At 36.9% G+C, this 24,284-nt stretch overlaps 1 protein-coding gene across 1 annotated transcript; it reads left to right on the top strand.

Moving 5' to 3' along the window:
* The first annotated feature begins 11,819 nt into the window (after positions 1–11,819).
* LOC143538479 (uncharacterized) lies at positions 11,820–12,482 on the top strand. Its single transcript, XM_077032038.1, has one exon. It carries the CDS (start codon positions 11,820–11,822, stop codon positions 12,480–12,482), a length of 663 nt encoding a protein of 220 aa, XP_076888153.1.
* The last annotated feature ends 11,802 nt before the right edge of the window (positions 12,483–24,284 follow it).

Raw genomic sequence — 24,284 nt, 5'->3', positions numbered from 1 at the left:
CCCAACCGTGTGTACTGATTTACCATCATTACATTACAAATCAATAGGCATTTCATTTTTTAAACAAATTGAGCTGTTGTAGACTAGCTAAGAATACAAAATTGCGTATGACATCTCAGTTGATAACTCGAAACATACCATACTCAAAATATACCCACTTTTAACCCAACGCGAATGGAAGTGGGGGGCGTCACCCCGATAGATCTACCCATATTTCTGTGCCCTTACTAATTCGGTTAACAGTTATTTAGCCAACTAGACTAATCCCGCATTATACACCAATTTGTAAAATAAAATGCCTATTAAAGAAAACATCAATGAAAATAATATGAAATGAAAAATATGCTTTTCCCCCAAAACACAATCAAATATCGTTTTAAAAACATTTCCAGTTAAAAATCGAGGGGGGGGGGGGGTTCGATAGAGAAACTCACTGTCTTGTAGCTTTTCTAAAATTCCCGTGTCCTATATTAGAACACGTTTTGTTAATGAAAACTTGATTTTAGTTTTTATACAAAAATCCTTTTAAATTTATTAATCCTATTCTAGTGTACACATAAGCACATAGCACAGAAGTTATTACACATAGTTCGGTTTTCCGTTAGTTATTATTTAATTAATTAAATTAATTAATTAAATAATATAATAAAATATTTTTGAGTTTTAGTTGCTGGAATTTTTAAGAAAATATTAATCTTTTATTTTTCACAAAACTTGACGGTTTCGTCGGTTTTGTCGGTTTTATGCTTAAAATGCGTTAATTCGGTTTTCCTTTTAAAATGTAACTTATAACTTATGAAAAATACTTGTTACATAGATATTAGTCAAGTTTTACAAGTTTACTCGTGAAAATAATTTTTTTTTCATTTTTGTTAATATTTTCTTAAAATAGCAACTTTTTAACGTTTTCGTGTCGGTTTTCGCGACACGAACCGTTTAGAACAAAGTTTTATCATCTTGTCCTTTTATAATGTATTAAATTATGTTATACTGGGCATTTTAACACTTTAGGGGCTGTTCTAAAACAATCCCTAATAGTTGTGTCGGTTTTTGCTTAAAAAGTCAATTTTTCGACCGTTTAAGTTACCAACGAGTCAAATAAATTACACAAGTCTATACTAATCATCCTATGAACTAAACACACATATAATAACATATAATTCACCATAAATAGCAGTTTTGACCATATATGTTCATAAGACACGTTAATCGAGTTTTTCGGTTCCTAGTTCGTCTTTTAATTTACCTCAACAATGTTACTAGTTTAACTTGTTATTTATTTATGTACATTTATGTTTAAATATCCTAAAAATCCAGATTTTAATTTATTTTATAAATTTTTAATAATCCAAAATTTCACTTTTAAACAAGATTCTCAATTTCTTTTTAGAAGAATCCATATGTTCATGATCCAAGTTTTATTCTTTTTAATATCATTATGTTTTATCTTTTTAGAAGTTTATATACCTTTGTAACTAGTTACTTTTATATCATTTCTATCTTTATCAAACTTTAATCAATCATCAAGTCAAAGGATCATAGATTTTTATAAATTATCTAAGTGTGTTTTAACAAAGTTTCTTATTTTAGTAACTTTTAATGTTTGTAATTCTAATTAATCTAATTCTTCCACTTTGATTAATACAATTCTATATTTAATTTATTCATTTAAGTTGTTAGGGTTTCATATATCCTAGATAATCTATTTCATTTTATTCTTTTAAATTCACTATTCAACAAAGTTTCTATTATAAGTAAGTCATTGTTTATTTCAACAATGTTTTTAACTAATCTATGTTTTAAACTATACATCCTATCTTATTTAAGTTGTTATTAATCACTTGTTGTTTCCATCTATTACAAGTATTTACATCAAAATCTCATTTTCATCTTTTATTAAAATTAATGTTTCCTTATTTAGTAGTTCCAACACTTTTCAAGTTTCAACTACTAGATCTAACATGCAACTTATCTTACTTACATTTAATTCATCCCACAACATCTTTTAATTCAAAAATCCATACAAAACCTCCTAATTAAATTTTATTAAAAATCCCCAAATTTTACAATTATGAACGCATTCTTGTTTTATCTATTTCTAACAACACTTTTCAACAATCTAAAGCCATATTAACAAGTTTATAAATAATTAATCCAATCTTTATTCTAATACAAACCCTAGAATCAAGTTTATCAAATATTCAAGAAATTATTAATATTCCATATTCAATATAACAAACAATATAAGATCTTTTAGGATATATGTATGCATGTGTATGGAGTTTTGGTTCTCTCATACATATATATACATATATACACGGCACACACACATATATGTACACTACAGACATCATCAATCTTCCAATCAAACTCAAGTATATCAAATCTTGTATATCAACACTCAATCAATATAATCATGTTACTTACTTGGTTATTGAGATTTTGAAAGATGAGATTAGATATGTTAAGAGTGTGTGATTCCTAGCTTCAATCCTTCCTAATAGCTCCTTATTAGCCTAATCCTTCCCTTGATCTTGATCTAGACCTCCATGTTCTTGATTATGTGCATGTGTGTGTTGATTGTTAAGTTTGAATTGTGTGTGGGTGTCCCAAGGGGTGTTTGGCCATGAGTTTTAAAGGGAGGAAGAGGGAGATGTGTCGGGTGATGAGTTGGAAGGTTAGAGTGGTGATTTGGTGGGTTAGGGTGGATAGGTGGAGTGCTTAGATGGTTAACAACTCACAAGTTTCTAGAAGGTAATGATTAGGGGGTATTTGCGAATGTGTGATTGGGACACTTCGGGTGTTGATGTGTCCAAGGTGGGGGTGGGGTCGGCCTAGGGGGGTGGGGTGGGTATATGAGGGGTTTTAATCAATAACTAGGTGATTTTCGGTTATTCGTTTAACGTATTTCGTGTTTTAAATATTCAAACGAACTCTGTTTTTAATAATTTTGTCAGACTTTGAATGAAATCAAATTCCTGACAGTTTGGACCATAAAAATTATTTTTTTGAAAATAATTTATGTGTGGCCCTTTTCGGGTCTTGTAATGGCTCGGGTTTACTTATTTTCCAATTTTTGTGATTTAAGCCTTCCTAAATTATATTTTTATGTTGTCTCACATGTTTTCATATGTATTTTGAATTTTGAGATTGTTTAATCAATCTAATGATTTATTTACTTTCCGGCTCGTTACCCGAGGTATTTACACGTTTTTCTTGTTTTATGCCGAAATTTGGACTTTTTGTTGACTTGCAAGATATTGAACTATATTAAAGGGAAATTTTATTAATAAAACGATATTAGGATGGATAATAATGATTACATTAGTGAAAATTTTTGCCGGTTGTTACATTCTCCCTTCCTTTAACAAATTTCGTCCTGAAATTTAGGAAGTGCCACTAGCTTCTGACTCTACTGGAAACATATGAGGATATTTTCGCTTCATCTGGTCTTGTCATTCCCAGGTGAACTCAGGACCTAGCCTTGAATTCCAGCGAACTTTGACCAGCTTGATTCGATTTCGTCTGAGCTTCGGTATTTTCCAGTCCATAACTTCTACAGGCTCCTCGACAAATCGAAGTTTATCATAAAATCGGATATCCTCAACGGGAACAATCAGTGATTCGTCGGATAAGCATTTCTTCAAGTTTGATACATGGAACACGTCGTGTATTCCGTTCAATTCTGAAGGTAATTCGAGTCAATAAGCTACTGGACCAATTCGATCAATGATCTTGAATGGTCCCACGTATCTAGGACTCAGCTTTCCTTTCTTTCCGAATCTGATTACTCCCTTCCAGGTTTCAACAGAACTTGATCTCCCACTTGGAATTCTAACGGTTTTCTACGATTGTAAGCATAGCTTTTTTGTCGGTCTGCTATATCCTTGAACCTGTCTTTGATCTGGAAGACCCTGTCGGTGGTCTCCTGAACAATTTCAGGTCCTGTCAGTTGTTTCTATCCAACTTCAGTCCAACAAAGAGGGGATCGACATTTTTTCCCATACAAGGCTTCAAATGGTGCAGCCTTAATACTGGAGTGGTAGCTGTTATTGTAGGAAAATTCAGCTAGCGATAAATGAATATCCCAGCTTTTGCCGAAATCGAGAACGCAGGCTCGTAACATATCTTCCAAGGTTTGGATGGTTCTCACACTTTGACCGTCGGTCTGGGGATGATAAGCGGTGCTCATGTCTAAGCGTGTGCCTAAAGATTCTTGTAGAGATTGCCCAAATCGGGAGATGAAACGACCGTCTCTTCGGAGATGATGGAAACAGGTACGCCATGTTTAGCCACAATCTCTTTCAGATATAATCGAGTCAACTTTTCCAGGCTATCTATCTCGCTAATGTGAATGAAGTGAGCGGATTTTGTTAATCGGTCTACAATAACCCAAATGGAATCGTGGTTATTGGGGGTAGTTGGTAATTTAGTCACAAAATCCATTGTAATGTTTTCCCATTTCCATTGTGGAATCTCAGGTTGCTGTAATAGTCCAGATGGTTTATGGTATTTAGCTTTTACTTTTGAGCATGTCAAACATTTACTGACTTAGAGCGCTATATCTCCTTTCATGTTTGGCCACCAATAAAATTCTTGGAGATCTTTATACATCTTTGTTGCTCCTGGGTGAATTGAGTAATTGGATTTATGAGTTTCATCCATTACTAGGTTCCTTAAATTTCCATAACGTGGTACCCAAACTTGATCGATCAAGTACAATGTGCCATCAGACTTCGTTATGAATTCACACTCTAGACCTCGTAATTTCTGTTTTTATGTTCCGAGGTTTCAAAGCTTCTTTTTGTGCTTCTCAGATTCGAGTGGTAAGGCTTGTTTGAATCGTTAATCCTAATGCACGGACACGAAGTGGTTTTTCTCTTTCCTTCCTACTTATTGCATCAGCTACAACATTTGCTTTACCTGGGTGGTAGAGAATGTCACAGTCGAAATCATTGAGTAGTTCTACCTATCTTCGTTGTCTCATATTTAAATCCTTTTGATCAAATATGTGCTAGAGGCTTTTGTGATCGGTGAAGATTGTGCACTTGGTGCCATAGAGATAGTGTCTCCAAATCATGAGTGCAAAAACAACTGCTCCTAATTCCAAATCATGAGTTGTGTAGTTTTTCTCGTGCACTTTGAGTTGTCGTGATGCATAGGCTATCACCTTTTCTTTTTGCATAAGCACACATCCAAGGCCTAATCGTGATGCATCACAGTAAACTATGAATCCATACGTTCCTTCGGGGAGGGACAAGATTGGTGCACTACACAACTTTTGTTTAAGCAGTTGGAAAGCTTCTTCTTGCTTTTCGGTCCACTCATACTTCTTGTCTTTTTGAGTCAATTGGGTTAAGGGTTGAGCTATAGAAGAAAAGTTCTCAATGAATCTACGGTAATATCCAGCTAATCCCAAAAATTGTCGCACTTCAGTGGGTGACCTTAGTGTCTCCCAATTCTTAATTGCTTCAACTTTTGTTGGATCAACTAGGATACCATTCTCAATGATTACATCTCCTGAAAAGTGGACTTCTCGAAGCCAGAAATCGCACTTGGAAAATTTGGCATATAACTTTTCTTCTTTTAGCAATGTAAATTAGTTTCAAGTGTTGTTCATGTTCTTTCTTGGTGAATACTATCACGAATTTATCCAAGTATGGCTTACAAACTGTGTTCATAAGGTCCATGAATACAGCGGGTGGGTTCGTTAGACTAAATGGCATGACTAGAAATTCATAATGGCCATAGCGAGTTCCGAAAGCAGTTTTATGAACATCTTCCTCTGCAACACGTAACTGATGATACCCGGATCGCAAGTCGATCTTTGAGTAATAGCTTGATCCTTGCAACTGATCAAACAAATCATCAATTCTCGGTTGTGGGTACCGACTTTTAATGGTAAGTTAGTTCAGTTCTCTGTAATCGACACACATTCGGAAAGAGCCGTCCTTCTTTTTCACAAATAAGACTGGAGCTCCCCAAGGTGAGAAACTTGGTCTTATGAATCCTTTGTCTAGTAATTCCTGAAGCTGATTAGATAACTCCTGCATTTCCGATGGTGCTAATCTGTACGGAGATCGAGCTATCCGAGCGGCATCTTGAACCAGATCGATTCTGAATTCGACTTGACGCTGAGGAGGTAATCCAGGCAAATCTTCAGGGAAAACTTCTGGAAAATCCCGTACTACAGGGATATCCTCTATCTTTTGCTCTTTAGCCTTTGTGTCGACTACATTGACTAGAAAAGCCGGACATCCTTTCCTTAACATTTTGCGGGTTTTTGTGATACTAGAGAGTTTTAATTCTGGGCTACTCCGATCTCCTTGAATATTTAGACCTTGACCAGTTGGGGTTGGTAAACGAACTATCTTTTCGGAACATATGATCTCAGCTCAATTTTTGGATATCCAGTCCATTCCTACTACTATATCAAAACTGCCTAATTCAACAGGTAGAAGATCGATTGGAAACCTATGGTTTTCTAACAGAATGTTGCAATTTCGGATTACTTCACTGGTCTCGATTAGCTTTCCGTTAGCTAATTCAATTGAGTAGCTATTTTCTAACTTACTAGGTTCAATATCGAGAAGGGATTTGAATTGGTTAGAAACAAAACTTAGGTCTGCTCCGGTGTCAAATAGTACATAAGCATAATGATTATTAACGAGAAACGTACCGGTGACTACGGATGAGTCCTTCCGGGCCTTCTTCGCGTTCATCTCGAATGCTTTGCCCCTAGCGTTTTGACTCTTGAGTTTGGGGCAATCATTTCTTAAATGTCCGATGACACCGCACACGAAACATTCGGAAGTTCGGCTTCCTGTGGGTGTTGCTATTTTTGCATAACAGTCGCAAGTCACGTGACCGAAAAGGTTACATCGGTTACATTTTTAGCATTCACCAATATGAATTCTTCCACACCTGTCACAAGTGGATCCCTATCCTGATCCTCTTGCGTTTGCTGCAAACATTCTTCCTGCTCCTTGGTTTCGTTTGAACTGTCCTCCTGAGTTACCATTCCACTTATGTTTGAGTTCTCCGGGTTTCTGATTCTCGGTAACTGTTTTTCGTTCAGGTTCGGTGGTGGTCGCTTTCTTACCGGAGTCTTTCAGAGTTCCCATACGAACTGCATTATCAGTTAAATATTTTGCCAGCTCTCGGGCTGACTGGATTGTGGTTGGTTTGGAGGAGGTAACCATTCCTCGTATCTCGGGAGCTAAGCCCCAAATGTACCTCTCGATTCTTGCATATTCAGGCGTAACCAGTCGGGGTAACAGCCGAGCTAATGCGTTGAATCGGGAAGTATATCCTCCAATGTTAGCACCTTCCATCTTTAACTGCCAGAATTCGTATTCTATTTTCTGAAGTTCGTTTCGGGGACAATACTCCTTTAACAACATTTCTTTTAATTCTTCCCAAGTTAGACGGTAAGCGGCATCTTCTCCAAGATTTTGAATTATGGAGTTCCACCACTTGAGTGCCTCATCACGGAGTGAACATACTCCGTATTTTATCCGTTCAAGAGGAATACAATCACTGATTTTCATTACAGATTCCATTTTCTCGATCCATCGGATAATTTCCAAAGGTCCTTCGGCACCGGTAAATTCTTTCGGTCCGCAACCTTGGAAAGTTTTGTATGAGCACCCACGTACCATACTACCCGAGGGGTTTTCGTTTAGATTTTCGGTTCTAGGAGTTGCTCCGTTTGAAGCATTAGTTGTGCTTAGGGGGTTTTGGCTTGCGTTGCGGTTAGCCTCATGTTGCTCGAGTGCCGTATTTACATGTTGAGCGATTAGTTAAGCTAACACGTTTTGAGAGGAAGGTAATCCGGACGCTTGATTGTTAGTTGCTCGTCTTGTTTTTGGTGCCATTTTCTTTTTAGAAAAAAGAATATAATTTTGTTAGTTTTGAAAAAAAAATGATATTTTCCTAAATTTTTAAGAAACTAAATTGCATCATTCATAACACAAACATAAATATAATCATCAAAGAGTGGGATTTTATAATTACCAAAATACTACCAAAATTAGGTGTACTTACTTACACCTTAATAACCCACCATAATTTTTAGTTTCTACCAAGTTCATCACAACCACACAAAAGACAACATGTTCAAAGTTAAGTTACATAACAACTACCATAATAGATATACTACCCAAAATAATCATACTACTTGTGAGCTATATCTAGTGAATGCTCATCAAGTAACGCACACATGGCTCTATCACGCCATTCTTCATCTCAAGGTTTCCCACTCTAGCCTCCGTCAGCAATCCCTGATTCTTCAAATCATTCACAAACTGGCACAACGCGTTATGTGTCTGGTCATCGATGCCTTGCTTATGTTCAATAGCAAGGACGCGGTTTACCATATTTTGAACATTGTTCTCATAGGCCGAGAACTTGGCGAGAAGAACCATAAGTAGCTCGTGATCGGATGGTTCCTCCTTAACCACAGGCTCCAGTGCTGGATGCGGTGGTGGGGGAGGTGGAATCACAACTAGTTGGAAGGCATCAACGGGGGCTGGTGCATCGCGGGTGGCCCTGGTTCTCTTTCGGGAGTACACTTTTAAGGGTGCGGTTCCCGAAGTAGAACAATCGTCTCCTGATGCAACCTCCGGGCGCCACTCGACCGGTGATAGGGAACTACTGTCGTCACTAGAGTCTGAGTCAGATACAATCACTACTGAAGTCGATATCTGTAAAGAACCTATCAATTCAAGTTAGTAATAATCAATTATATATATATGTTGTTACCTTTTCGTTTCGAGAGGCGGGAATAGGAGCGCGTGTTTGAACATACGCTTATAGTTTAGAAAACTTTATATTTTCTAATTCTCTATAACTATTTGCTCTTATACCAACTTCTGTCACACCCCGAAAATCTTAACTTAACACAGCGGAAGTCTTAACTTAAGCCGTTCGGGTTATGACAGATGCCGATAGCCAACAATAATAGACAATTAATAATAAAAGCATTATCTTTTATTATTGGAAAATATTTTACAAAAATCAGAGTTTATTACACGTGCTAAGGCACATTTTACATTACTTCAACTTTTGTTCAAACACCCCACGCTCTCTTTTCCATGCCTCCTCTAAATCTTCACTTACCTGAAAAGCATATTAAAATATCGATCAACACAATATGTTGGTGAGTTTTCCTTTATATCAAAAATAGTCCATATATATATATATATATATGAATTGAAAACATAATCCAAATAATTAACAAATCCGATATCAATTCGTGTGTAATCGTCACTACACCCCGAATTATATCCAAAATATCCATGTATAATGGCTTATCACCATTATAACACCCAACCGTGTGTAATGATCTACCATCATTACATCACAAATCAATAGGCATTTCATTTCTTAAACAAATTGAGCTGTTGTAGACTAGCTAAGAATACAACATTGCGTATGACATCTCAGTTGATAACTCGAAATATACCATACTCAAAAATACCCACTTTTAACCCAATGCGAATGGAAGTGGGGGCGTCACCCCGATAGATCTACCCATATTTTTGTGCCCTTACTAATTCGGTTAATAGTTATTTAGCCAACTAGACTCATCCCGGATTAAATACAATATGGTGGAGATAAGTAATGGAGAGAATAACTTAAACTATGTACATACTAGCTCTCTCTCTTTTTACATTATGACATAATATACCTATTTATAGGCTAAAGCCCAATTCACAATTAATATATATTAAATACAAAGACTAAACAATCTATAACTTATCGATCGCTACGGACCTCAAAACCGTGCACTAACAACTTAGTTCTTCGCTGCTCTGAAATATGTCAGTACATAAGGCTAAGCTCAAGTATGGTACGAGGTGATAGTGAGAGACTTATGTAGTCAAAAGGGGATTTGTCCCTCTTATTCGTTGAGAGCTAAATGTCTAAGGCTTGATAAGTTAAATCAACAGAGAATGATCACTTTGTGTCTCTGGATTTAACATGACATTTGTGGCAGAAGGATACATGATAGTTTCACCTAATTCATTTCAAGTAAAGGACTTGAAGGGGATGATGTTATTGAATGGCACTTCATCATGCGTATTAGGTATAGTAAACCGTTGTTAGGCAGTATTTGCTATTTGCATCAAACTTCTATGTATCTTGTGCAAGTGGGAGATTGTTGAAATCGATCTGCCCAAGACACATATTTGATTTGATGTGGCTAGTATGTTATGATCCAAGTCGGGTCATACCCAATAACAAGCTAGATAAACATCGTGATATTTATTATTAGATATGATCTAAGTAATAATTATCAACACTAATAATATTTGGAAAATGGGTTTTCTAAATATTTGCACATGTGTGTTAAATAAATTTACGTTGGTTATATTTTGATAGTTTATATTTGCACATGTGTGTTAAATAAATTATATGGATAAATTATAAATAACGTTTTCTTGCATGTTGCTTATTCATGTTGGTTGTAACATAATAAGTAAAAATAAAATAAACAAATGGGTTTTTGGTTTTGGGGGGGAAAATCCCTAAAGGGGTCGGCCCCTCCTCCTCTCTATCTCTCATGTTTGTGTTTACCAATAACATGCAATACTCTTGGTTGGTGGATGACTTATTCTTGGACAACTCCAACATAAGTTTCCCTCACACACACAAACTCTGTCTTCTTTTTTTTTCTTTCGGCCGAACAAGAGGAAGAACACAAGGGAGATCTGCAAAAGTGAAATCCTAGCAACTTGGTGTTTGTTGTAAAAACCCAACACTGATGACCAAGCAGTTCTGCCCTCCAAGTGAGCTTATGAATTTGGAAGATGAGTTTTGGAACCTCAAACAAGAGAGTGGTGAGCATGCAGCTTACACTTCTTGTTTCAATGAATTCAGTGTGCTAGTACCTCACCTTGTTATCCCAACTCCGCGTGCCATCGATAAGTACATTCGGGGACTGCCGAGACAAATTCAAGATAGTGTCTTGAGTAGTGCTCGCAAGGAACTTGGTGACGCGATTAACCTTGCTACAACTCTAACTGATAATCATGTTAAAGCCGGGTCTTTGACATTGAAGGGATCAAAGAAACCTGCTGATAAACCCTCTACGGAGACCAAAGAATAAAAACCTGAGTCATCAAAGCCTACCTTCTCTCTCACCACCATAGCAAGAAGCGCAAGAACTACGCGCTAACCTAACAAACCGCACCTCAACCCCAACCTAACCTTGAATCACCACTCAAGGAACTCTACAATGGACCCCATCCGTATTGCAAATTTTTCCGACGTCATCCCTCCCCCCCCCCCCCCGCCAATGCCGGTTGCCGCCAATGCACTCGTTGCAACCGTTTTGGAAACCTTAGCGTCACTTTTCGTGAGACTGCTATTGTACAAACTGCTCCACAACGGTTTGCTCAATCCAACCCTCTCCCTGCACCTTGTGTTCAACCCATTAACCAAATGCGAGCTTGCAATAATTGTGGTGACCCTAACCACTTTCGCAACGCGTGTCCACGACTCGCACATGTTAATGCACTTCATGTTGCTCCAGCTCCACTGTACCAGGTTCAGACGTATCAAACCCAGCAAGCGTAGTAGCCACAGGTTCCACCATTGTTGGCTAACCAAGCTCAAGTTCAGCCGAATCCCGCCATTTTAGCTCTTGCACCACAAGGTGGTCAAATTTTTCAAGATGCTCAGCTCCTCCAGAAAATCGTGGGCGTTTCTTTATGAATAACGCCAATCAAGCTCAGCAAAACAGCGATGTGGTGAACGGTACATTTCTCGTAAATGACCACTTTGCAACCATTTTATTTGATACCGGTGCCGATATGCGCTTTGTGTCTTTTGAATTTGATCCTTTACTTGCTAAACCACGATCTAAGCTTAAAAACTCGTATTTTGTTGAGGTAGCAAATGGTAAATCTGTATCAATTGACTCGGTTATTGGAAACTGCAAGTTAAATCTAAATGGCAACAAGTTCTCAATCTACCTTATTCCTATGCAATTGGGAAGTTTCGATATCATAGTAGGCATGAACTGGTTATCTGTTCAACGTGCTGAAATTGTTTGCTTTGATAAGTTCATACGTATTTCGCTTTCCAATGGTCAAATCCTTCGTGTCTCTGGTGAAAAGCCTCCTTCTTCGAGTTTAAATCATATCACTTGTTTTCAAGCCCAAACGTACTTACGCAAGAAGTATGTAGCATTCATAGCTCATGTGATGGAAAAGAAGGAACGGAAAATTGAAGACACTCTCGTTATTCGCGAGTATCCTGAAGTGTTTCCCGAGGATGTTTCTAGTCTTCCTCCTACTCATGAAGTTGAATTTCGAATCGATCTCATGCCTGATGCAACTCCGATTGCTAGGGCTCCCTATCGTCTTGCTCCTCTGAGGTGCAAGAGTTGTCTAATAAACTCCAAGAACTTTCTGACAAAGGGTTCATTCGCCCTAGTTCATCACCTTGGGGCCCACCCGTTCTTTTCGTCATGAAGAAAGATGGATCCTTTCGTATGTGCATCGATTACCGCGAGCTCAACAAGCTCACAATCAAGAATCGTTATCCTTTGCCTCGTATTGACGATCTTTTTGATCAACTCCAAGGAGCTTCATGTTTCTTGAAGATTGATATTCGTTTAGGTTATCATCAACTACGTGTGCAAGAAGATGATATACCCAAAACCACTTTTTGGACTAGTTATGGGCATTACGAATTTAGGGTTATGCCTTTTGGGCTAACCAATGAACCCGCGGTGTTTATGGATCTCATGAACCGCGTATGCAAACCTTACTTAGATAAATTCATAATTGTTTTTATTGAAGCCATTCTTATTTATTCCAATTCCAAAGCCGAGCATGAGAAACACCTTCATTCGTCCTTGATCTCTTAAGAAAGGAACTGCTCTATGCTAATTTCTCAAAGTGCGAGTTCTGGTTAAAAGAAATTCCGTTCTTAGGGCATATAGTAAACGAAAAGGGTATCCACGTGACCCAACCAAAATCAAAGCCGTTAAGAATTGAAAAACTCCAACCACTCCTATCGAAGTTCGTTCACTTCTTGGTCTTGCAGGTTACTATCATCGCTTTATTCTTAATTTTTCTAAGATTGCTTTGCCTCTAACCTCATTAACGCACAAGGATAAACCTTATGTATGCGATGCACCGATCCTTACACTCCTCGAGGGCAATGAGGATTTTGTTGTCTATTGCGATGCTTCCAACCAAGGCCTCGGTTGCATCCTTATGCAAATAGGTAAAGTTATCGCTTGCGCTTCACGACAACTTAAGGTTAATGAAAAGAATTATACAACGCACGACCTCGAACTCGGTGCCATTGTATTTGCGTCGAAAATTTGGAGACATTATCTCTATGGCACTAAGTGTGTCGTATTCACGACCACAAAAATCCTCAACATATTTTCGACCAAAAATATCTAAACATGCGGCATTGACGATGGGCCGAACTACTTAGTGACTACGACTGCGAAATTCGTGACCACCCTCGTAAAGCAAATGTTGTGGCCGAAGCCCTTAGTCGAAAGACCCATGTGAAATCAATCCAGCTTCATTGTGTGGCTGTTCAAACCGATCTCCAACTTCGTATCTTTGAATCCCAACATGTTTCTGTCACCCGGGGTAATATGTACGATGAAATATCCTGTGGTGTCGGGAATCAACTTAAAACCAAGGGCGATGGTTTGTTGTATTACCTCAATCGTTTGTAGGTTCCTAATCGTGATGATCTTCGCACATTTATCATGGACGAAGCTCATAAGTCTCGATATTCCATTCATCCCGATGCGGATAAGATGTATTTCGATCTACGGTCCATATTTTGGTGGCCCGGTATGAAGAAAGACATCGCGTTATATGTGGGAAAATGCCTTACTTGCGCTAAAGTTAAGGCCGAGCATCAAAGACCTTCTGGTTTACTCGTTCAACCACACATCCCGGTTTGAAAATGGGTGGATATCTCTATGGATTTTGTGTTCAAGCTTCCGACTACTCAAAACTGCCACGACGGTATTTGGGTTATAGTCGAGGTCTGACTAAATCTGCTCATTTCATTCCAATCAATGAAAAGTTTTCGGTCGATCAACTCACTCAGATTTATGTTCAGCGTATCGTTTGTCGTCATGGTATACCTTTGCGTATCATTTCTGATCGTGATAGTCGTTTTACTTCTCACTTCTGGTCATCGCTTCAAAACACGTTGGGAACTCGATTGGATCTCAGCACTGCCTATCATCCTCAAACCGATGGACAATTCGAGCGCACGATTCAAACGCTTGAATACATGCTTAGGTCATGTGTCATGGATTTCGGTTGAAACTGGGATTCTCATCTCCACTTGATTGAGTTCTCATACAATAATATTTTTCATTCGAGTATCGGCATAGCTCCGTTCCAAGCTCTCTATGGTCGTAAATGTCGATCACCTATTTGTTGGAGTGAAATTGGTGAAACCCAAATCACCGGTCCGGAACCTGTTCAGGAGAATACTGATTTAATTGCTCAAATCTGACAAAACCTCTTAACCGCTTGTAGTCGTCAAAAGAGTTGCGCTTATAACCGATGACACCCTCTTGATTTTATTGTTGGTGACCGTGTCCTTCTCAAGGTATACCCTTGGAAAGGTGTTGTTCATTTTGGCAAGAAAGGTAAACTATCTCCTCGTTTCGTTGGACCTTTCAAGAGTTGCTCGTTTTGGTAGTGTTTCTTACACACTTGAACTTCCTAAAGAGCTTTCTAACGTTCATCCGACATTTTGTGTTTCAAATTTGAAGAAATGTCTTGCTGATGGAAATCTCCATGTACCACTCGACAAAATGCGTATCGATGAAACAATGCACTTTGTCGAGAATCCGTTGGAAATCACGGATCGCAATGACAAGGAAACTAAACGTAGCCATATACCTCTGGTAAAGGTTCCTTGGGAATCCAAGCGTGGCGCTGAATTCACTTGGGAATGAGAAGATCAAATGCGAACAAAGTATCCTCATCTTTTTGTTACGGATTCTTCTACTTAATTTCGGGATGAAATTCTCAAAAGTAGGGAATGCTGTGACATTTGTCAATTTTGTTATTCGTATTCGTATTTGTATTCGTTAAACCGACCCATTATGTCGTTTCAATAAATTCGTTTTTCTGTCGTTTTATCATTTAATATTAATTACGACGATTTATAGTTATTACCTGTTCATTGTCTATTTGTTTAATTCAATTAACGAATCTTCGAGCTATAAAAGTCTATAAAATAATCAAAGTTTAAATCTATCGGGTATAAAATGTAAGCAATCTAAAGATATTAAAAATGTAACAAGTTTTAATCAACTTTGCATAATTGTAAACTTTAAGGGTTAAAGATTAATAAGGTTTAAAAATAGTTTACAAATATTTAAGAAGTTCAGGGGTTGGAAGTGAAACATTTACATTTACATTTAAATTATAATATAATATTAAATAAAAACCCTCCCCAACCCTCCCCCCTTCTTTTCCGTGATTTTATGGCGACGCATAGAAACTCCGGCGATCATTTAAAACCATCCAAAACGCCATTTTAATCTAATTTTAATGATATAAACTCATTGCACCACCACCTTAATGCTTAATAAAGTCTCATTACGCGTTTTAACACTCCCAACATTCGGATTCAAACCCTAAACCGCCGGATAATAATTAAATTTCATTAACTCGATTTAATCACCCAACGGATCAATTGAGGCTATAAATAGCACCCTAATCTCCTTCTAAACGTGCTACAGGCATAATTTTACACAAATAAACTCATTAATATTACCAATTCGTTCTACCGCCTCATGCTCAGGAATTCCTTCAAGTTGGCAAGATGATTGGTATATTTAGCCTTCTACTTATAGGAAGCTTCAGTCAGCTTGATATCCAACATCCTTCTTTGCCTTTTCTTTCTCTTAAAATCTAACAGCTTCAATTTCCTCTTTTTGTTTAGAATTGGGAACCCCTTCATGGACTGCTCTCTTAAATGTTTGGATCGTTCATTTTGTTGTCTCTGGGCAAAGCTATGTCTATCATGGTAGTCATACAGGCTCAAAGTTTTCAATTCTTCCAATTGTTCCTTATTAAAATCCAACTTAATCATCTTTGAAAATTATTTGCCTCATGTTCAACACTCTTCATCATGACATTTAAAAATTAGTCTTCGCATCAAAGTAGAGCCTTTTTTTAGGTCCACTGCAGTTGATGGCCTTTGTTCACGCTGATGTGAGGCTCTAGTGGTTGGAATTGGGAGGCTTCCATTGGAAGCTTAGAAGTGAACTTCTTTTGAGGAATTGGCCTTCTAACATGCCCAGATTTTTCATACATTTCAGTTATTTTATCCTTGGGCATCATGATCAACTTTAAATAGTTTTCTCCTTCTTTGGCCTTAGTATTGATCATGCACATTATCTCCTCATCAGTTGGACCCGCAGGGACAAATCTTTGGGCTTGAATAGGTTCACCCCTGGGTCCACACTGGAATTCTAGCAATCTCCTCTGCTCGGCTTCAAGTTTTTCCATTTTTCCTTCTCAGAGTAGAACAATTATCTCAATTGTCCTTTGCCTAAATTATCAAAGACTCCCTCAGCCATGCCTTTTCTTAGAATCAATCCCTTAAAGGTCTTGATTTTATTCTCGTTTCCCACGGCTCAACAGGCTCTACATGCTATTCCTTCACAATCACAAGTGGAGGAGACTTAGATGATATGGATTTCTCTTGATCAAATTTATCCTTTTAGACTCATACATAGCCAATTTTTCAACTGTTATCAAATTACAGTTTCTTTTCCCTTACCTCTCGCCTCCATCAACTTATCAAACAATTTAATTTGTTCATCCTCCCACTGCATGTTTTCTTTTTCTGCCAAAGTCATCAATCTTGGCTTCTTTGTTGTTGCTTCAAATTGAACTTTCCTTGATATTCTTTTGAAGTGTGTTTCGACTTATTGCTTGCTTAGACTGTCTACATCTTCAATAGATATGCCATGATCGATCAAAAACTTACATTCTCCCCCATACTTGTTATAAAATTTTTCCACTTTATCTTTTTGATATGCTGCCTTCTTCATCATCTTATCCAATTCATCTTTCTTCACAGCATCAATAGTGACCTTATAGGAATTCTCCAGCTCTTCAAATTTCATATTACTCAGCTGTTTCTCTGAGAAGCCATGAATTTTCAGATAAGCCTTGAACTTTTGATTTTCCCTGTTTCATTTTGCTTGTAACCATGATTTATCAAACCCAATATTTTTTGATCGTTCCTTTTGGCCTCATTCAACGTAGTCTAAATGTTTTCTCTATGTTCATCAGTCGTATCATCATTTGAAGAATCAACAGTATCATCGTTATCTTCTTTAGAAAGATCTTGAAGAGCATTAATCCTTGGCTCATTCACTTCAGGTTCAATCACAACATCAACAGGTTTAATTATTTGCAGGGGAATTGCATTGAACAGGTTCATCAGGCTTGACAGTTTTATCCTCCCTCTTTCTCTTCTTTTGGTATTTCTTATCAAACTTCTGTTTATCTTCACGAATCCAATTATCCTTCTTCTTTAAATCATCCATGGCTTGTTTAGCCAATTGTTTAGACAATATTTGTGTTATAGTTTGACCAACAGTTTCAATATCCAGTTTCTTGTATAAATCCTTATTAACAGGTTCAGCAGTGGTTGGGATTGGTCCCTCTGGTTCAAACATGTGTGATTCATCTTGTTTGAAATTAACAATAACCAGGGCCAAGGAGTTGTTAACCTCTTCAATCTGTTTAAGTTTAATCAGCCCTTCAATTACATCTTGCTCTAGCCCCCCCTGATCATCATTCAGATTTTTCCTCAGTTTAGCCTTCTCCAACAAATTCTTCTGATCCTCAAGTTCCTTATCAGACATATATATTGAGATCATTTCCCTCTGGATCCATTAAATTACTATTTCATCATGCCTTTTGGCAGCTTTTTCAGCATTTTCATTAGTCATTAATACCTCATCACTTGATTTTACTTAGTTGGTTTCCAGAGGTTGTAACTGATCTTCAGTTTCAGCAATGGCCTTTCCTTTTGATTTTCTCTTTTCTTCTTCTAAAGTAATATGCCTAGATGTACCAATTTCCCTCACCAGAGTTGGTTCACTGGGAAAACTATCAATTTGATCAAACAAGTCTTCTAGCTCCTCATCCACCTTCTTGAGCTTAGAAGTTTTTTCAACATTATATTCAGCCAGATTTTTAGCAGTTTCATTATCCACTACTTTCTCAACCTGATCTCTCACCTCCTCCTCCATTACCACATCATTCACATCATAATCTTGTTCACCTCCATCAAACTCATCAGCCTCATATCCACCCTCCTCACTCATGTCTTCCTCATCCTCATCATCTTCATCACCACTGCTTCTATACAAATCACACAGAGTTTTCAAAGTATCATTCTTCATCACATTGATATCATCCCTTCTCACGTTGACCACAGGTGGATTCTCCCCTGTTTTGGTATAACTGAGGTCTTCTCAACCTCAATTACTAGTGATAGAATCCGGTGTTGTGCTTGTGTCAACAAGGATTCTAATTTGTGCTTCTCTTCTTCAGCACTTCATTCTACTTTCTTAAATCAATATTCTCAACAAAAACATCCGGGTGTTTTCCAAACAAATAGGCACCAGGGGAAGAGGAACAGATAGTTGAAGTAAGGGATGGGTCAGGGATATTGGGTTTAGGGTTGGATGGTTTCAAGGGTTGGGCTTTCAAAAATATTTGTACTTGTTGAGGGTAGTGTGTTTAGGGTTCTAATGTTAGGTATGTGGGTGTGGATGATTTGGAAAGTTGGTTGATCGGTTGTTTGATATTGAGTTGGGGATTGATATGGTGTGTTGGGCTAGTTTATAAGGTGTGCTGGGATATATTCTGGTATGTATGGTTCATGGATAGTCTGGTCATTGGTTTGGGTGAGGGTTTGAGTTTGGATTTGTGTGTGGGTTTGTAGAAGATTTTGGTTTGGGCTTTGGGTAGGTGTTTGAGTAAGGATTGGGGATTGGATTGGTGTTTGATTATGGATTCGTGATGTTGGTGGGGATGGGATATATGGTTCATGGTCTTGGTTTTGGGGCGGGGATTGGTCTTTGTTTAGGTTTTGAGGTGAGATAGGTGGTGTAGGAATGGGTTGGTTTTAAAGCTACCCTGAGCCGCAACAACATCTTCCTCAACAATCTCTTCCAAATTATCACATGCCCATCAATTATCACCATAATCATCATTGTTACCATCAACACCATCATCTCCATCAAGCAACTTCCTCCTCAAAAGTCACCCTAGGTGATTCTGGAATCAGCATAATCTCCAACTCATTATCAAGCAACCATGGAAGTACATCAATCTCAACTTCCGGATTAAAGTGGCTTATTGATGCCAACCTTGCTATCCTCTTGTAAACGTAAGGATCTTGCAAATCATGAGTTGTTCCCAAGCTTGGTAGCTCAGGTATTACCCTGGTGAAAATAATTTGTAAGAATCTTGGGTAAACCAAAAATTTCTTTATCATCCTTTATCAAATTCGAAGCCAAGACTTCAATTATCATTCGTAAAAATTTAAACGGCTGGTTGTAGACTACAACCACTGTGGCATTGGCAATATCTATGCTCATCAGGGTCCATGATCCTTTTCTAGGTGTAAACCCTTGTACTATGTGGTGAATTAAGAATATTTATTTAACATTCCCTTCTTGAACTGGTCCTCATGGACATCTCCTTAATATCCCATTGTTTCTTGTAATATTCATTACAAACGATTGGTTGAAAAATGAATTGGGGCCTTCACAATATCAAGCAACTGTAGACTAGCCCTTATAAATTGTTCTGTAATCACAACTTCTTACCTTGCTACTGTAGCCTCAATACACCTACCACCTTAATCGTCTGTCTATTTTTTCGAATGCCAGATATCTAATTAATGATTTCTATAAATGACTGGACTTTCTGTTAATGATAATGGAAGATTCGACCGCTGCAGCCATCTTATCATGAGTTCAACGGTTGATAATCATCAGTGACTTGGATATTAGCACACATGTTGTGCTTCTTCTCAAAAGGATAATTCATATCTGCACAATCACTAACAAAAACACATTCATAGTAAATATTAGTAATAAAGCTCACAACTTTGACATGTTTTAAGCCACAATTTAAAGAAGAAATAAAATATTTTCTTTATGAACCTGTTCTTCGACAAATTGTAAGATGGAATTACAGCCCTAATTCCGGATAATGAGTGTCGGAAAACAATCAATTGATGCTTACCAAGTCGGAATTAGCGGGTTGATAAATTTAGGTTAGGAATTTTGGTTGAACGTTTGAGATTCTGTTACAAGTGAACTGGAAATAATGCAATAGTGGAAAGAGAGAGAAGTGTGAAATGTGAAAATTTCTCTAAGTCTCTCTTATATACCTTTTGAAAGTGGGTTTTAAATGCATTATGTTATTTTGCTAATGAATAGTGCCAAAAGCTCATTTTTAAATATGTTATCATAAAGCTTGCTTGTTAAAGTTTATTCACAAAGCTTGCTAGGTAAAGTTAAATTGCAAAACTTGCCCGTTAAAGTTAAACTGCAAAGCTTGCTCGTTCCAGAGTTTGTTCAGATATTTAAAGTAATTAAAAAGAAAACTATGTGGATAAGATGAATGAAGCTTAATTTAATATACAAGATTGCTCAAGAACTAAATTACAAGATGAATAATCAGGTATAATTTATCAAATAGGCAACCTTACTAGGAATCAATAAAGAATCCAAAATAATAGCTTAGAGATATTTCAAATTGTCAACCTTGCTCGAATATCTGAATTTCACTAACTTTGCTAGTTTATACTTAAAAAGTTAACAAATATATATTCAAGTATACTTTAAAGACAAAGTATGCCCGAAAATACTTCAAGAGTGCAAAGTGTGCTAGAGAGAACTTATGCTTTGATATTCAAGTGTGCTCTGAACACAAAGTGTACTTGAAAAGTAAAGTTTGATGGGGATCTTCTGAGTTTAACAAGTATGCTGGGAGAACGCTTGGAATGAGTCACCATTTGACAAGTGTGCTCAAAGCATGAAGTTTGCTTGGTAAACAAAGCTTACTAGAAAACTCTTGTAATTTCGGAAAATAACTCTAAAACTATGAAGTAGGCTAGACAAATACAAATTTCAACTAAAACACTCAAGTGTAACATCCCTAATTTCTCTTAAACCGTATGTCGCGTGTTGTGGAGTTTGTAATTAATTTCCGGATTCGTTTTTTTGTCCAAGGGACTAAAGGTACTTCTTATAAGTCATGTTAATTAACTTTGGGAGCAAGGAGTTCAGTTGGCAACTAGGAGGGCTAGTTATGCGACATTTACAAAGTTAAAACCTAATTATTCCCTCTCTCCCTCCTGCTTGCGATCTTGACAAAAGAACCCACCCCATCCATTCTTTTTTGGCTGATTATAATGGATTCCAAGTTCCTAGAGGTCAACTAAGGTGTGTACAAATCTCCCATAATCTCTTTTCGTTCATATGTGGCTTCCTTGTTGATCAATTGCTTTGATTTTCAACCTAGGGCCAGAACTGGACATCTTTCAATTGACCCACTTACTGAAGTCAAAAGTTGGAGTTTTTGGTGTCAAAAGATCCCCAGCTATGTCTGGTATATCATACTAAAATTTCATGAAATTTGGAGTTGTTTTGGTTGGTCAATTGTATAAAAACAAAAATTAAGGTTTTGTCGGGTTTAAATTCGTAATTCTTGCAATTGGGGTGTTATTTGAAGGAATTGCCAACCCTATCAGTTTGTGGTGTCTTATGTTAGTGTAAGGGCAGTAAGAAAATTATTTTTTCGGTTATAGGGGCTGATTTGGTTGGTGATTCCTTAATCTGTTCGTAAGGGCGCGTAAAATCGGATAATTGTTAGATAATGTTGAAAATAATGAGATTTCAAACCCCACCATCTTGGGTGGTTAAATATAGATGGGTATGCTGTGATTATACCAGTTGGTTACCAAAATGGGGCTGGTTTTTTGTCCGTTGGTTAAGCGGCTCGTTAACGCGCGAATTCGTCAATTTCAAGGGTTATCGGGTGTAGTTGGTGAACCTTTGCCCCAATTTAGTTGTGAGAAGATAATATTGTGAATGTTAAGATTTAGAGGCTGATGTGGATGTTTTGGTAGTGTATGGAGTTTCGGGTCGATTTAATTGAGTCGGAAAAGCTCGTAGAGTGAGCTAGTCGTTAGCGGTCTAGTTAGTGATGTCACGTGTTATAACTTGACAAGTTTTTGACTTGGCTGAGCTTAGAGGTTCTCTAGCTATGGTATTTGAGGTTACAATCATCAGGTGAGTTTCATGATGCCCTTTTTAATTGTTTTACGTTTTGGGCTAGCATAAATGTTTTATGTCGATTTTACCCTTTTGAAGCATTTGAATGATATTGCATAGTTTATGTTATTTTTACTATCTATGCTTGTAAGTTTGTAAGTTTGATGTTTATGTTATGTTTATGTGTGTGTGTGGCAACCATGTTTTTGTTTTTGTTAAGCCATGACCGGGTCGAAGTGATGTATGTAAAATTCCTTGATTTCCCTGTTGGGGGTTAAGGTGAAGTGTTCCAGGACAGGAAGTACTGTCCTTGGGATGAATGTATGTAAAATCCCTAACAGTTTATCTGTCCTTGGGGTGAAGTTTATTCGGGTCCTTAACTTTGTGTTTTGGACATGATGGAATGTGACCTGTGTTACGTGCTTGATTGAGGAAAATTTAATTATTTATTCATTGATGTTATTTATGTATTATTATGATGTTATTTTTATATCATTATGGAAGTCGTACGTTAAATACCTTTGTTGGTCTTAAAAATATTTTGATGATTAAAACATGAACTCACTCAACTTAAGCTGACTTTGCTTGTATGTTAGAATGATTTTCAGGTTGCACGTGGATGGGATTACTAGTTGGAGGTGCTTAAGACTACCTGTGTTCTCGAGGCAGTTCTAGTCGAAGCCCATTCCTATTTTTAATAATGAAGACAACCATGGATGACTTTTTCTTTTCTTAAAAAGAAATAATGTTTGAATGTTCCGTTGACTTTTCCGCTGCAAGGGTACTCTGAATTGGATTTTTAAATTATGTGAAACTGACTTATCTTTTAATAGTTTAATTTACATTTTCATGTCTTAAGGATAATAATTTGATGTTTTGTAAGTTTTCGCTGCATTGAAATTTTGAATTTTATGAAATCAGTTTAACATTTATTTTTGAATATGTTTTGAATATGTTTAGTGAAAACCCATGTAATTTCAGAAAATAAATTTAAAACTATGAAGTATGCTAGACAAATACAAATTTCAACTAAAACACTCAAGCTTATTCGAAACTGATATGTAAAGCATATTCATACATGTATCACATAATCATCAAGTGTGCTTGACCCAAACAACTTAATGAACATCCAAGTTTACTCGAAAGTTTAAAATTATCAAGGTCTACTCGATAATACATAAATAATTCATTTAAGTACTGGTAATCATCAAGCTTGCTCGAATATCTTAAACAATCGATCAAAACAACTAAGTTTGCTAGAATAGTTCAAAAATATTAAAGCTTGCTAGAAGTAACAAATTCAGACATATTCAAGCATCAAGCTTTCTCGAATGAGTTAAACATCCTATGAAAACATCTATGTTTGCTAGAAAGTTCAAAAAATCATCAAAGCTTGCTAGAAGTAACATATTCAAACATATTCAAGGTTAAAATGCAACATTTTTCGACTTAAACTATATTTTAAACAATTTTATCATTAAAGTTTAAAGTTTAAGAGCAAATGGTGCATTAAGATATCAAATTTCAGTTATTTCCTTCCAACTCCTTTTTATAAAAGATCTCAACAAGGGATCATATTGATTAAGTCACCTCTCAATACTTCATTCTCAACATTATTTTGACAGATCAGGCAGGTTAATAGCAGGTCTTAACTTAGCATGAATTTCATTACATATTGGTGATATGGTTAAGGTTCAATTAATTTGCATAAATCAAAAACGGGTGACACTTATTGTGCTATGATGTCCCATATCTCTTCTCAAAGTTTATTTGGCTCTCCCCTGATCACCCAAATTTGACTTCAACCCCCTGATATTTGGTCAAAATATTTTTTATGACAGAACATATAAATTTTCATAATTGTTTTTCCAAAACATTCAAACATATTGAGTTTGAACGTTATACTTACATGCCACGCAATACGGACTTACTAGCCATCCATTCATGGTGTTTA

The sequence above is a fragment of the Bidens hawaiensis genome, unplaced genomic scaffold (genome assembly GCF_021521415.1).
Source record: "Bidens hawaiensis isolate Kalapana, Puna unplaced genomic scaffold, B.hawaiensis_p1.1 tig00011633_1, whole genome shotgun sequence".
Classification (NCBI taxonomy): domain Eukaryota; kingdom Viridiplantae; phylum Streptophyta; class Magnoliopsida; order Asterales; family Asteraceae; genus Bidens; species Bidens hawaiensis.
This window is presented reverse-complemented; position numbering and strand designations above follow the sequence as displayed.